The following is a 16,816-nucleotide window of genomic DNA, read 5'->3' as shown; positions in this document are numbered from 1 at the left end:
AGAAAAGTGCATATGTACGTGTATAGGTATGTGTGGATTAATATATATTAATATATCTTTTGAACTTAAAACAAGCCAATACCTACTTTCCACCCTACAGTAGTGGTGGTAATCATACAGGAATCATAATTAACCGCACTGAAGATAACAGAAATCAACATCACCACCCTGTACTGGTATAAAATTACACTTTTAAAAAGTGTGTATACATGTACATGTGTGTATATGTGTGTGTGCGTATGCATGTATGTGTGCATGTATGTATGTGTATATACGTATATATATATATTTTAAATTGTTTGGTAATTAACTAGAAATTGTAGGTCACTGAAAACATTTTATAATCGGTCTGTGTGAATTATACATATGTGAGTATATACAGGTATCATCCCTTTACTTTAAAAAAAAAACTAGCTACAACTGTAATAAATGCCTACTTAAAAATCTAAAGTCGATTCTTTATTCTACTATTATGCCTGGAAGAGAATGCCCAGCATTCTATCATAATCAATTTAATTCTGCTGTATAAATCATCATTCAGCCATTACTGGGCATTCAGGCATATGTCAGACTCTTTCTAAGCTGAGATAGAAAAAAGGTATATAAGACATCATCCTCGATCTTTTGCCTAATGCGCATGAGAAAGCTCATTTCTCTCATTCCTCTCTCTACATTACATAGGTTCCTTTCCTCCATTCTTTGAGAAGGAAACTACTCAGAGCACAAAGCCCTAGAATTCCCATGGCAAGAATCTGCATAGGTTTGCACTTACGGAGACTACAGAAAGGCAATGCCAAAAGGAGTAAAGCTCAAAAGCATGCAGGAAGAAGAGATGCTGGAGTAGCCTAGGAAAGAATCTGAGTTGAGGCAGCAGGAAAAGAAATAATGTGGAGAACAGATTTAGAGATATTCAGAAGATAAAACTGATGGGACCTGGTGGGCTTTAAGGAAAGAGGAAGGGTCAAGAGGGTCTCTCAAGGTTTAGGCTTCAGTGTAGGGTAGATAGTATTGCTTCTGACCAAGATTTGGAATATAGAATATACAGTTTAATGTAATGAGCTGGGCAGCAATGACAGCTCCATTTTATCATGTTAATTTTGAGGTATCTTGGGCAAATCCATGTTGAGAATCTAGCAGGAGCTATAAGAGTAGAGTTTCCAACAGAGTGAGAGTCCCCTGCTTAAAAATGAGTATTGAATTCAAATGACAACCTCACTCAGGAACATCAGAGTGAAAGATATAATCCAAGGGAACACACATATTTTAGGAGCAGGCAAAGGAAAAGTAACCTGGAAAAGGACGACCAGAGTAGTAAGAGCACACTAAGAGAAAATGGTGTGTCGGAAGTTGTGGGAGGAGGGAAAGTCACTGAGCGACAGATTGGTCAAGAGTGTCAAATACTGCAGAGAAGGCAGTGAAGATAGGAACTGACCACACAGAAACTGAGAGGTAAAATACACTGGTAACTGTGGTGAAAATATTTTTACTGGAGGTGAGAGAAACGAAGACTCATTACAGGATGCTGATGATACACTAGGAAGTTAAAGAAATGAAGAAAACCTGTGCAGACCACTACGCTTGAAAGTGTCTTGTCTGTGAAAGGAAAAAGGAACAGAGAATGATACATAAGAGAATAGTAAGTTATCAGAAAGCTGGTGTTAACAGAATTATGCAAGTTTATATGCTGAACCAAATAAACCACAGTTGAATACAGTTGTCCCTCGGTATCTCAGATTGGTACCAGGACCACCTACAGATACCAAATTCCGAGGATGCTCAAATCCCTTGTATAAAATGGCCATAGTATCTGCATATAACCCACACACATCCTCGTATACTTTAATTCATGGCTAGATTACTTTTTTTTTTTTTTTTTTTTTTTTTTTTTTTTGCGGTACGCGAGCCTCTCACTGTTGTGGCCTCTCCCGTTGTGGAGCACAGGCTCCGGATGCGCAGGCTCAGCGGCCATGGCTCACGGGCCCAGCCGCTCCGCGGCATGTGGGATCTTCCCGGACCGGGGCACGAACCTGTGTCCCCTGCATCGGCAGGCGGACTCTCAACCACTGCGCCACCAAGGAATCCCCTAGATTACTTTTAATACCTAATACAATAAAATGTTATGTAATAGTTGCTGGTACATGCAAATTCAAATTTTGCTTTTTTGAACTTCCTGTACTTTTTTTTTTCAAATATTTTTGATCCACAGTTGTTTGATGTAGAACCGTGAATATGGAGGACCAACTTTACTTACACAGAGAGTGAATAAGTGACAGGGTGAGGATCCTGAGAAGAGAGGAAAGGAAGGGAACATATGTAGACAGAGCAGCCTTAAACAACACAAACACTATCTCGTCCAATGAGACTGGAGAGGAGAAGAGGTTAGGAAAAAATACAAAGTCAAAGGAGGATTAACTGATGCTTTTTATTGTTGCTATTCGTGTAAGTGATTAGCTCATGAGGACATCTACCTCAGTGCGATGAGAAATGTGGTAGCACAGGGCTCTAGAAAAGTCTGAAGGGCTTGAAGCAGCTGTCCTGTCTTTGCTCTGAGGTCCTCTTTCTCTGCATTCTCTCAGTGAAACCTGTGCTCAACTCTATTCCTGCCCTTATCACACTGTATTGCAATTACTATTTATATATTTGTGCAGGAAATGTCATGTTTTGTCTTACAGATCATTTTAATTCCCAGACCAGCACAGTACCTAGTAGAGCTGAAAAGCTAAAGGAAAGTTTAGGTTGCAGCTAACTTTTTCCAAGACCTCCACGGTCGCATACCTAAGCTAGGGTCCATTCCCTCTACTCAGTTGGACAGCTGTCTTACCTCCCAAATACAAGGAGCTGTCAAATAGTTTGTAAGGTATAAGATCACAAGAAGAAAATTAGTCACAGTACTGGTTACTTTCATAAACTTCAATGCACCTGGAAAATGCTTCTATATAAAAATTCTCATTATAAGAGATACCAGATCTGGTGAACCAAGATTAGAGCGCAGAGCAGATTGATGTGAAAAATAGATCTTACAAAATATGACTGAGGAAAAAGGGACAAATCATATGAAGAGCAAGCGTGTTCAGGGTGCATTCTGAAACACATTTATCCAAAACCTAAAATTTTCAGCACTGTCTTTTTAAAATCCATACATGGGCCAGTAGGCACAAAAACATGATTACATGCTTAAAAATCAATTTTTATATTTAAGTCATGCATAAGAGAAGTTTAGAATGATATTTCTAAATTTGATTTAAATGTAATAAATTTTCTCTGTTTTTATTTTTCATAGCCATTAGCTGGGACACAGTATATATGACACTAAAGAGCATTCAGTGCCAATCTGCCACCAAACAGTGATGAGCATAACTTATCACTAATTACCTGCACACTTCTTACAGATGACAACACAGAGATTGATGGATGCCCAGTCAGGATTTGGGGCTTTACAATCTGCACAGCTCCTGTTGGACTCATTGAACCAAATCTTCTCAGCTACTTCATAATCAGAGAGAGTTTCTGCTATCGATTGCTGCACAGCTTCAATCCACTCTTGTTTCTCTTTTTCAGACTCTGCTGTAAAGCTGAAACAATTAACGTTTCTGCATTATCGATCTCCCTTGTAAAAGCCAATTAAGCAGTATGTTCAGTTTGCATTTTCATTTCACTCATAAATTAAACAGCTGCTGAAAAATATGCCTTCCAGGCGGTTGGGGTCTTTTCTGTTAAAAATCATCTCATTGAGAAATCTATTTTTTTCCTTTAACTTTCCACATTGCTTATGACTTTGTTTACCTATCTTGAACCATAATTAACATACACATTTTTCTGATCAGGATATAAAAATCACCTTGTTAGGTCAAAAGCTTAAAAGAGAAGTCATGTTTCCTAAGCAGTGGTTACATAATAATAAGAGACTGGCAGAGTTTCAGGACTATTGGCTTATTTTGCCAAGAAAATATGCCATAGTCATAAACTAAGTTATCAAAAACACCCATGAGAAATTTTGATTTTTTGTCTTAAAAGTAGATTCTTGTTTTTAAAATAGAAGAATGTCCAGATGGCTTTAAGAAACTGAGAAATCAAAAAAGTTTTAAGTGATTACTATTCTAACAGAATTCTAACTCATTTTTAGCCATGTAATTCTTAGTGTTTACTGGGTGCCTGAGTGAAGGAATAAAACATTAAAACATCAGTTCACTCTTTCAAGAAATATTTACTGAGTACTTATAATGTGCCAGAAAGTGTGCTACATACAGTGCTCCAAACTCAGTCAATGACCCACAAAATGATGCTTTATACTGAAATTTTCTGTTCTGAAGATGAAAATGCTTTGAGAGACAATGAAAACAATAGAGGATTAACATTTTCTACATAATCTATGAAGAAATTGAGTGGCCTACATGGATTATATTTTTTGAATCACTTCATGGTTCCATCATCACTATAATATTTATAAATTCCTTAGTGGTTTCTGCTTCTCTATAGAGATTGGTCAGAGTCCATATGGTACAATGGAAAACAGATATTTGGTCTTAGTCCCTGGTTCCTGGTATATAGTTCCCCAAACCCTTGGAATACCCTGAATGATAAAAGTCCTTTATACGCTAATGAGATAGCTTGTGGCTGAAGGCTAGACAGCTTCAGGATGGGAGCTGGTCAGCAGACCAAGATGTGACTAGAGACTTGGAACTTTCAACCCGTGACCTCTGGGAAGGAGAGAGAGGCTGGTGGAATTAATCACCAATGGCCCAGGATTTCATCAATCTTGTCTATGAAATGAAACCTCCATAAAATCCCCCAAACAACAGGGTTCGAAGAGCTTTCAGGGTGATGAACACATTGAGGTGCTGGGAGAGTGGTGCACCCAGAGGGTCATTACAGATCATTAACACATATTAAGAACACACATTAAGTTTTCTGTTTCATTGTCATAATAAAGCAATTACCAGAGTGCCATAATACAAGACACGTATCAAAATGCTAAGGTATTTGATCATACGTGCTATGAGATCCATTAAATTCAGCAACATTTTGAGCTGAGGTTACTTTTAGGAAATCATGGAGCAATTGTAATTAGGGATTGCTCTTAAAGGACAGACTGTATTTGGTTAGGCTAAAAGAGGGCAAAATAACAATACAGCTTAAAGACAATGTAATATCTCTTTTTATTTTATACCTTCAAAATAAAGTAATTTTTCACATATTTGTGGATCAGAAATCACCAAGCCTTCTAAGAAAAAGAGGTATTATGAAAAGAAACTACACAAATCTCATGAAATTAGTATCTTTCCAGTTGTATGATTATTCAAATCACTTTTGCAAGGTGTTATTATACACTGGATAATAAATTACATGATATGAAAAAGTAAAAACATAATTTTTTTCTTTGTTTCAGATGTACAACAGAGTGATTCAGTTTTATATATATATATATTTTTCATATTCTTTTCTATTATAAGTTATTACAAAATATTGAATATAGTTTCCTGTGCTATACAGTAGGTACTTGAATATAGTTTCCTGTGCTATACAGTAGGTACTTGTTGTTTATCCATTCTATATATAGTAGTGTGTATATGTTAATCCCAAATTCCTAATTTACCTCCCCACCATCCCCTTTCGTAACCATAAGTCTGTTTTCTGTCTGTGAGTCTGTTTCTGTTTTGTAAATATTTCATTTGTATCTTTTTTTAAGATTCCACATATAAGCAATATCATGTGATATTTGTCTTTGTCTTCACTTAGTATGATAATGTCTAGGTCCATCTATGTTGCTGCAAATGGCAAGATTTCATTATTTTTATGGCTGAGTAATATTCCATTGTATATATATATATATATATATATATATATATATATATATATATATATATATATACCACATCTTCTTTACCCATTCATCTGTCCATGGACACTTAGGTTGCTTCCATGTCTTGGCTATTGTAAATAGTGCTGCAGTGAATACTGGGGTGCATGTATCTTTTCAAATTAGAGTTTTCTCCAGATATATGCCCAGGAGTGAGATTGTAGGATCAGGTGGTAACTCTATTTTCAGTTTTTTAAGGAACCTCCATGCTCTTTTCCATAGTGGCTGCACCAATTTACATTCCCACAACAGTGCAGGAGGGTTCCCTTTTCTCCACACCCTCTCCAGCATTTATTATTTGTAGACTTTTTAATGATGACCATTCTGACTGGTGTGAGGTGCTACCTCACTGTAGTTTTGATTTGTGTACCTCTAATAATCAGTGATATTGAGCATCTTTTCATGTGCCTACTGGCACATTTTTATATACTGGCTAATAAAATATGAAAAAGTAAGAACATAATTTTATTAAGTGTCCTATAAGAAGTAAAATCACCATTGGCAATGTAAAAGGGGATCACTCAAGCTTTCCTGTAGTAGTACAAACAAAAAATGTTTAAATATAACTTACCTAAAACTCCTATAAGGAGTGATTATTTCAAAAGACTGTTTCACAGTTCGGTCCACTTGCTTTACATTTGCTACATTCATAGGAATTATGGTAATACCAAGTCCACTCTTAAAATCCTAGTTTGGAGAAAAACAAAAGATTATAAAGAAACAAAAATATGGATTTTGAAAGTACATTTATATTCTCTAAAATTCAATAAATCTCATCAAATTTTACTACAACATATAAAGATGGAATTATTTCATTAAAAATGGATTGAGAGTGGTTTTATTTTATTTTATTTTATTTTATTTTATTTTATTTATTTTTTTTTTTTTTTTCTTTTTGCGGTATGCGGGCCTCTCACTGTTGTGGCCTCTCCCGTTGCAGAGCACAGGCTCCGGATGCGCAGGCCCAGCGGCCATGGCTCACGGGCCCAGCCGCTCCGTGGCATATGGGATCCTCCCAGACCGGGGCACGAACCCGTATCCCCTGCATCGGCAGGCGGACTCTTAACCACTGCGCCACCAGGGAGGCCCGAGAGTGGTTTTATTTTAGATAGTCACTTTCAATACATGGTAACATGATATAGCATTTGAAGCTTGACAGGCTATTAATAAAGCAAGGGTCTTTTCACATGAAACATAAGTTGACTAGGACATAGATCTTGAACTACATACGCCTTCCTGTTAACAGTTAGGCACTTTTTCACCTTTAGCCATTTAGTAAAAGGAACTAACAGTGAACTAACCCTTACCATGTGCCCAGCCGTTTTCCAGCTGGGGGAGCCAGATGACACTGTGAGGTTGGTATAATCACTATTTAGATGAAAAGAAGGGAAAACCGAGGCTCAGAAAGGTAAAGTGACGTGGAAAGTGCGGCTGGCTGTACATGGTAGAAAGGGACTGAAACCCAAGCCATCTGACTGCTCGCTCTTTGCTCTGCTGTATGTTACCTCTGCTCTGTCACATTATTTTCCTCATTTGCTCTCAACCAAAAGCATTACTTATGTTACAATTTTATCTCATTTCCAATATTTCATTACTTTCTTCTTCCTTCAATTAGATTTTTTAAAAGCTCCTCTAATGCTATTTTCGTATGAAAACTGCCATTGGTTCAGCACCTACAGCCACTATGTTCAGCTTGATCTACCAAAATTAGAAACTGTTCAAAAGGCTACAAAGTCTGCCTTCTAAAAGCATAAAAGTTTGCAATATATTATCTAGCCATAAGCATTCTGGAATTTGATTTATCAAACCATCTCACACCTTAAAAATATAATTAATCTGTACCTCGAAAAATGAATTATCTATGTGAACAGGTTCAGATTAAATGTGCTCTGAATACCTAAATTAAATTATGACTAGGAAAAAGTAGACATACTAAAGACGACTGCAAAAAATATTGGTCCACTTTCAGGAAGGGCACTTCTGGCAGAGACCGTGAAAGAAACAATTCACAGGTCTTCTCTCTGTCTCTCCTGTTGTACAAGCTAAAAGCAAAAGTACTATTTTCCTATCTCCCTTGCAGCTAGGAGTGAACATATGTCATACTTATGGTCAATAAAATATAAATAATTCCGGGCCTGGGGGGCAAGAGGAGGTGGGTGGAGAGACAAATCTTCAAAGAAAAGACTTTCATTCCTTGCCTTTCCATCTTCTCGGGAAAACAACATCTAGAAGCACAAAGCCATTTTAGAATGTAATAAGCATCCTTGAGATGAAAAGCCTGAGGACAAATTCTTGTACTGTAAGGATGCCAGAGTGAGGAAAAAAAAATAGGAAGCATCTTGTTCTCTGATGGCATTAGCAAGAGATTTGTTAAAACAAATCCCTGTCTATTTAAACTAACCTTCAGGTTTTTGTCATCTGATACTAATACATTCCTGATTGATAAAATAAGTGGAATAAAACAACATTATAACAAATATCCCCCATTCGTAGAGGGTTTCCATTCACAAACTGCAGAAAAGTTTCACTTCATATTTTTTAAAATGTACAAGTTTTTAGTGAGAATGAAGAAATGACCCATTTGTAAATTGAGTATGATTTTTTCTGATAAAAGAACAATGGTTAATTTTGTTGGGAGAAACAAGCCAGAAATTGAGTCAGGAATATAAAGATGCAGAGACATGCTAGGTGTTGTGAAACACTTAGAAGGTGATATACTTCCATTTTGTATCATAAGCCCACCTAACAAAAAACAGTATTATATGGAGGAGGGGAATCAAACTTTTCCAATCTGCCCCATTTTAATAAGTTTTAGCATATTGGTATAGAGTTAAACTTATAATTATCAAATTAAAGAAAACAGATTCTCAGTTATCTATATCCAATGCCTCTGCTGGATAATGGAACTATTGGAGAAACTCCCAGGGCATGTGATTAGAAATTCAAACTCTCTTTTATAAATCAGAAAATAAAGTAGGGGTAGCCAGGTAAGATATTTTAGAAACAGTTTTCTGATGGCTCAGCTTGATATGGGGGTACCTCTAGAATAAAACAGTCAGGCTGCATCTTCTTCAAACAATTCTCTGTGATGCAGCTTTTGACGAGACCTGGCTATCAGACTACTCCTGCTTATTATTCTCTGAAGGGGCCTGGCCTGCAGGTACTGCGTGTTACTAAGGGCGGAGATACAGACTCAGACCATCAGACTAGCAGATGGTAAGACTGACAACCCTGGATGGAAACTGATGAGCCTCACTGAGGCTCCAGCCTGAAGAGATGGTGCCTCATTTTGACAAGCAAGTCGTGAAGTATCTACATATAAAGCTGCGACTTCTGTTAAAAATAAAACAAGTGAGGGTTGGCTCAAGGCCCCAGATTTCTCCCAAGCAAGGCAAAGATGATTTTTTAGCCTGGAAAGAAACTTTAACCCATTTATCAGCTGCTTGCCATGGCCATATGGTTTTGAGTAATTAGAGTATCCACTGAACCCACCGGCACAAATGGACTGTAAAATGTACAGCAGAGTAACAAAATAAATGTCAGTGCTCTTGAAAGCTATTAAATATGAAACAACTGCATTTCTTACTAAAAATATTTGTGGTGACATTTAGCCATCTTTCCACACAGTCTTTAGAACATGTTTAGAACATACCTCATTCCTAGACGCTCATCAAAATTACCTGTGTTGATCTCTTCCTACCACCCTGAGATTCTGATCCCATGAATCAGGGGGCATGCCTAAGGATTTTCAGTTAAAAAAAGGCAAAACAAAACTACCACCATATGATTCTCATACATAGCAAATACTGAGAAACACTGAATTAGACAGCAGAACCAGTTGTAGAATTTAGACAGTATGAGTCTACAGCACTTAAATATCAGGATACAAACATTTCTCTCTGCCTTCTGCAGAGCAAAAAAAAAAAAGCATGCAGTCAGATTATACAAAAACCATTTGAAATTATTAAGACTAATGGTTAAAAATAGGCTGGTCAGAACACAGTGACACATTGGATTGTCAAGAACCTATTTACCCTGTATTCCAACCTTTCTTCTAATGTCCAAAGGCTTTAAAAGCATTGGTCTTCATTAAGCATATACACTCCATAACTGATTTAATATCTGTTAGTGTAGTGCTCTGAAGCTTACAAACAGCTATGAACTCTTATTTGATTTTCTTAACAATTCTGCAAAGAAGGCAGAGCAGATACAGCCACTTTTAAATAAAAAAATTTGTCCTGGCAAAACCGTGTTTAGTAAGTACCTAGCAACTGCCAGAAATGTGTAAAGTCGTGGGTCTGCACAAAAGCATAAGACAGGGTACTCACCTCGGGGAAGCTTATAGTCTAAGGAGGGAATGAGAGAGAATTGCAATAAGTGTAAAAAAAACCAAAAAACAAACCATGGCTGTAGGGTAAGCACTGAATCCTACCCAGAAAAGAGAGCTGTGTTCTTATTTTTTCCAAAGGAGGTGACACTTGACTGGGCAAACAACAAAATCCAGACCAGCTTGATCAAGCGTACCTTTCTTGCTTCAGTTCACTTGTTTGCAAAATGGGGCTAACAGTAGTACCTATTGCATCAGTATGTGAGGATTAACACATAAAAAATGCTTAGAATAATGCCTGGTGCAAAACGTGCTATCTACTCCCAGTTAACTAATTGTTATTATTATTGTTATTTTATACCTCTTGAATTTGAAGGCAACCGAACATATTACCTATTAAAAAGTTAATTACAAGGGCTTCCATGGTGGCGCAGTGGTTGAGAGTCCGCCTGGCGATGCAGGGGACACGGGTTCGTGCCCCGATCCCGGAAGATCCCACATGCCGCGGAGCGGCTGGGCCCGCGAGCCATGGCCGCGGAGCCTGTGTGTCCGGAGCCTGTGCTCCGCAATGGGAGAGGCCACAGCAGTGAGAGGCCCGCGTACAGCAAAAAAAAAAAAAAAAAAAAGTTAATTACAAGAAAATGCATGCTTAAAAATAACTAGCAGGCATATATAAATTTTATAAAATGGGATGGAATGTGAGTGTTAAATTTTCAAGAAAATTAAAACTAAATTACCCATTAACTACAATCTGATTGTGAGCACTATTCTCATTTTGAAAAATAGGCACGAGTCGGGAACATGCCAAACTTCAACCTTTAAAACCCTATAAACTGCATTGAAAAAAAAAACAGCGTAGAAATTCAATAGGTAGAAATATATTGGCAGAAAGCATAAAGCTAAAAACAGATTCTGGAGTAAACTATATTTTACAGTTAATTTGCTGTCATACAATGTAGGATCTCAAAGAGCATGAATGGCCACACTTGGCAGAGCAGGTCTGATGTTGCAAAGGTGATAATGATGATGTAGGCACCAGGAGTCAGAACTGGGGGAGAATCTTGGCTGATCCATTTACTGGCTGTATGACTACTGGCAAGGTCCTTAATTCATCTAGACCTCCATTTCCTCATTTATGAAAAGACAGTACTATCTACCTTATATAGCATTGCTATAAAAACTGAATAAAGAAATACACATTGGGGGTCTGATACATCCAGACAGTCCCCTGATTTGAGGGTTCTAAATACAGAATTTGTCTTCAATGAGAATATATCCATTTTACTTACAGTGACTGAAAGTATTCACACCAATGATTCGATATTCAACATTCAGATTAGACTTAATGGCAAATATTTACCACGACACTGAAATGGGTTATTTGTACAAATGCGAAGCAACAGAACCTGGCTCAAACTACCTTTTAAAACTACAAGGTGAAAGAGCAAAACAACAGTTTGATTCCTAAACAGAAAAATTAAAGAAGGGTTTGTTAACCCCAAATTCGCTGAAACCTCAAACCTATTTTTGGAAACACCAGATGCCAGGTTTCCATGCCAGGAATTTAAGAACTCGGCGCTTAGACATTTGTGGAAAACAGATGTGGCATTGTATGACATTGGCACCAGATTTCCAGGGAAACACCAGATGCAGAGTTTGGCCAGATATAGAACCAGAGAAACAGCAGGCCACCACCTCCATCCTGCTGCTTTTTTCTGCACCACACAAGCCAGAGCCCTGTGAGGTCTATTTAAATTCTGTTAGAGTTTCATTCCCATGCCAGACACGAGGGAACGTTATGTTGGGGGAATGAGTCTCTTGCTATACCCCGACTTGAGAATGTTTAATCAAGTCAATGTAGTTAAAACCTCAACGCCACAATTTTCATTAAATGGATACACAAACCCACCAAGCAAGACATCTGGTTGTAATGAATTCCCTAATATTAACATGATATTCAAAAACTCATCAGGAAAAGATGGGAGACTGGCTGTCAGGACAACATGACAAATGGAAACCAAAGTCAATTATCTTAAATTCACCTCATATCTATTTGCAGAAATTCCGTTCAAGTAGCTGTACCATATATATAAGACTACATATATATACCTGAGGGTATGTTCATATTTCATTACCTATCTAAAATTTTAAAAATACTTGCTTCTATACTACACCCACATCATTTCAAGATAAATAAATGTATAAACTAATTATTTTTCAGAATACAGAAAGTCTATTAGCTATAAACTGGAAAAAAACACACAATTTATCTCTACAAACAAAATTTCTATGCAACAAAAATTAACTGAAAAGGCTTCCCTGGTGGTGCAGTGGTTAAGAATCTGCCTGCCAATGCAAGGGACACGGGTTCGAGTCCTGGCCCGGGAAGATCCCACACGCCACAGAGCAAGTAAGCCCGTGTGCCACAACTACTGAGCCTGAGCTCTAGAGCCAACAAGCCACAACTACTGAGCCCACACGCCACAACTACTGAAGCCTGCGCACCTAGAACCTGTGCTCTGCAACAAGAGAAGCCACCACAGTGAGAAGCCCACACACAGCAACGAAGACCTAACACAGCCAAAAATAAATAAATAAGTAAATAAAAATTAACTGAAAAGTGAAAAATAAGCAACAGCTTAGAAAAACAGTTGCAGAAAACATGACATGAAGATGAATATCTATATTATATGAAGAGCTTAAAGAAATTGTCAGGAGTGACAATATAATTCCAGTAAACAAATAGGAAAAAATGAAAAGAGAATTCATAAAGAAGAAAATAATATTAAAAGAAATTTTTTTTTCAAATACAAACTCTCTAGTCATGAAGACAGCTGTAAATGACTATTAATTCAACCATTTCATTCTACAAATGTTTACTGAGTGTCAGCTACTTGCCTGGAACTCCTAAGGGCACAACAGTGAATAAAGTAAACTGTCACAGCCTTAATTTGGGAATATAAAAATAATAACACTTTTAAAGTTAAAATGAAACTAGTACCTATTCAGGTACCTAACAGCATTTTAAATATAAACAATTCTTTAGAAAAGGGTCATAGGAATTCTTGTCCAAAAAGCAAATCTAAAAGAAAGAAAAGGTTACCAACAGAAGGCTCTCAGAAATCTCATTTATTTATCACGATGTGTTACCCCCATCAGAAGGTAAGATCCTAAAGAGCAGGTACCTTGTGAGTTACTAGTGAGCCCCTAGTGCCTGGAGCAGCACCCAGGAATGAAGAGGTACCCAATAAACTTTTGTAAAACAGATGAATAAATACAGAAACACAGTGAACTGTAATCAAACTCTATTACACAACTCATTTTATACAAAGTTGAAGTAACAATGTGGAAAAACTATCATAATTATAATATATTGCAGGCATATAAACATAAGCAGAAACAAGGGATAGAAGAAAATATGCAAAAATTAAACACATGGGGGGTGGGCTGAGAGATGGTGTAAGCATTTAAAGGGATAACATTTAATTTATATAATAGCACCACAGTGTTTTTCAACTGAGTAATTAGGTAAAGAATTTTAGTATCTATTTTTACTTTGCCATCTTCCTCTCTAACAAATGTTTTTACATATCTCTTCATAGTTCTTTTCTGCCTCTTATAGCCCATCTGGAAAAACAAAAAAACAAAAAACAAAAAACCCTAACATTCCCTAAGGCATTTCTCCTACTCAGAAGCTACTTTAGGTTAGTTTCAACAAGCCACTAATAAATGAAAGGGAAAGAAAGAGATTTTTAAAAAGTAAATCTTTGAACTGAGCAACTGAGAAAATGAAAAGTCCATGTTAATTGCATAGAGTTTAGACCTGGCAGTGTAGTGTTGAGAACGTGCAGATTGGCATCTTCCTTGCTGTTATCATGACACTTTTCTTAAAAAATAAAGAATTTCAAAACTAAGACCATAATTATGATAGTCTATTCTAATAACTATTTTAACTTAGAAAATATAAGTTCTTGATTCAGTAGAAGGGATAGATCCAGAAAAAATGAAAGAATTACTGCAAATATATCTGTACGGATGCTTGACATGGAATATTAAGGACACCTATTGGAAGTAGAGGGAAAGCACTAGAAAAGATAAACAATAATCCACAAAGTTAGAGTAAATTTCCAGATATATACACAGAGTTAAAGGAACTTATGGGAAATAACATTTTCAAATTGTTTTTCAAACACTTTCCTGTATGCTGATTTTGCAAATGGAGTTTTAATTTTTCCAATAGATCACGCTCTGGTAACAGGAGTTTGTATGCAGAAAAAGGAATTAAGCAGTTATCATATAATTTATAGGCTGAAAATTTTAAATTTTATATAAAAATTGAGATTGTAGGAAAAAAACCCAAAACAGTAACTATAGTTTAGAACCATACACAAGTTATTAGTAATAGTTCTTCAAAACTATTTGAAAAGTAATTACCACTAAAAAATGATTGTCTTAAATTTCCACTTAAACATTTGCACATTTCAAAGTGTTTGATCAGGAAAAAGACACACTTCCAAGTGAAAGTTAACCTCAAAAAGAGGTATAGCAACCCCAAGATTAGGGATGATGAACTAAAAGCAGCACTCAGTGCTGTCACAGGAGATCTTTACACATTTTCCATCTCCAGAAATATCTCGTTTCTTTAGCTGGATGCTTATCATTTTTAAAGAAGAAAAACCCATAAAGCAGTGATTTACTGTGTGTGGTTTTTGCATCAGCAGTCACTGAGTCAACTGGGATGCTTTATAGGAATACAGATTCAAACCCCTGTCCCCAGAAATAAGTCAATGGGTCTGGAATGAGCCCAGATACCTGGAATTTTAACATGCAACTTAAATAATGGCCTTAGAGATAGTAATCCAACTCTCTTCTTCATGTGATGCCATTCAAACTGGAAGAGATTAGCTTAATTATCTGAGCCAATCAGTAGCAGAGCAAGAATGAAAACCCAGAACGGCTACAGCCCAGTCCAATCTTCTTTGCTCTAAATAAGCTTCCAATCTTCCATTTTAATAACTCTTCAACACATTCTGTAGCAGCTACCCTTCCACCTCTATCCACTCTTTGTTTACTTCCTCTGGAGAAACTTCCAAAGTAAATCAGTAAAACTATGTATAAATAGAGGCAAGAAAAATGAAAATAGTTCATATGTGAGGGGGATGTAGGTCAGTTTTATTTTTTATTTTATTTATACTGTAAGTTATGTGGGTGATAAAAATCACTATTTTAATTTTTTTTTAAACTAAGCTTTGATTCTTGGACTTAGATGTAATACAAATTAAGATACAGAGGTTCAAATCTAACACCTCTTACATTTTTATGATTAGTTTTTTTTCTATCATTTAAAAAAACCATAAGATTACTTCATGTGTTGTGTGTATAAAACTTTTAGAAGTGACATCTAACTATTTTACTATCTTTTAGTGCTCTTCCTAAAACACTAGCTTAAAGCCCTCTGCATTCAGAAGGACTCCTTATTTAGCCTGTCACCCAAGTTCTTTCCACAGTCTGCTCAACCACGTAAGAAAACCCACGAGCAACCTTCCTCTGGAGAGAAAGACATATACCAGGATGTAAAAATAGATGAAACTGGAATGGTATGTCAGGGTCTAAACATGAAGGGCCTTCCTTAATTTATCCATCTGGTCTTGAGCCAACTAATTCCTTAAGACTTGACTCAAGACCAAGTGCCTTAAGACCTGGCTCTATATAATATGATGTAATTTTTTTTTTAAGACCACATCTACAAACAATGGTGTGCACTTTTTAAAGGCACACATGCGGGCATGTTAAAGCACTGAAAACAGACTTGAAATATACATTCATCAAAAATGGGTGTACTTCTCAAAAGATGAGGAGGGGTCCAGCAAAAATGCTTTAATTTTTAAGGAGATAATATTGATTAGTTGCATATGGAAGTGTTTGTAATTCCCAGACTTCACTAGATGCCCTTTTTGCCCTTCTCTGTAACTTCTGCACAAGTCTAATAAAGCACTGAGCTCACCATCCACTATAAATGCTGACTTGTCTGACTTTTCCTCCTGGAAGGTAAGACTGTGTTCTCCTCAGTAAACACACCATTTTTAGAGTGTCTGACATGGTATACAATGTTTACTGAATGCACACTCTGAACCTCCTAGGCAACTAAGTTATTCAAGGAAAGAATTCTTAGTCTATTTCTAAAAGGTCACAAGCCAGAAATTTTCTTTTCAACATACACTTTAAAAAGACACTGATATAGTGGCTAAGAAGCTAGGCTTAGAGTTATAAAGTTCTTGTTTTAAATTAAACTCTGCATGATGAACTGTAATCCTTAAAGAAGTTACTTAATTGTCATTCTCCTCATCTATAAAACATGGATGAGAATATCTTCCTCCTACATTTGTGGGGAAGATTAAAAGGGAATATTTATAAATTAATTAGCACAGTATCTGGTACCCAACATATGGTGGTCATTATTATGCTCTTCATGCTCAATTATTATTAAAGCAAGAATTTATAATTTTTTGCTAACCAGAAAGTATTAATAAAACTTTAAAAACATATACTTTTAGAGGATAACATAAACCCAGACAATCTAGCTAATGTAAATAACGAAACTCGTAATTGGAAGTCCATCAGGTCTGTGCAAG

The 16,816-nt window shown here is 36.5% G+C and overlaps 1 protein-coding gene across 1 annotated transcript in view; it reads right to left on the bottom strand.

The window, feature by feature from the left end:
* The window catches only part of ARAP2 (ArfGAP with RhoGAP domain, ankyrin repeat and PH domain 2), a 191,989-nt gene that overhangs the window by 114,517 nt on the left and 60,656 nt on the right, over positions 1 to 16,816 (bottom strand). The window contains exons 9-10 of the mRNA XM_060091555.1: positions 6,429 to 6,544; positions 3,373 to 3,572 (exon numbers count right to left, since the gene is read on the bottom strand). Of these exons, the coding sequence (XP_059947538.1) occupies positions 3,373 to 3,572; positions 6,429 to 6,544 (316 nt within the window). The remainder of the gene's footprint in view (positions 1 to 3,372; positions 3,573 to 6,428; positions 6,545 to 16,816) is intronic.

The sequence above is a fragment of the Mesoplodon densirostris genome, chromosome 1, assembly GCF_025265405.1.
Source record: "Mesoplodon densirostris isolate mMesDen1 chromosome 1, mMesDen1 primary haplotype, whole genome shotgun sequence".
Classification (NCBI taxonomy): Eukaryota; Metazoa; Chordata; class Mammalia; order Artiodactyla; family Ziphiidae; genus Mesoplodon; species Mesoplodon densirostris.
This window is presented reverse-complemented; position numbering and strand designations above follow the sequence as displayed.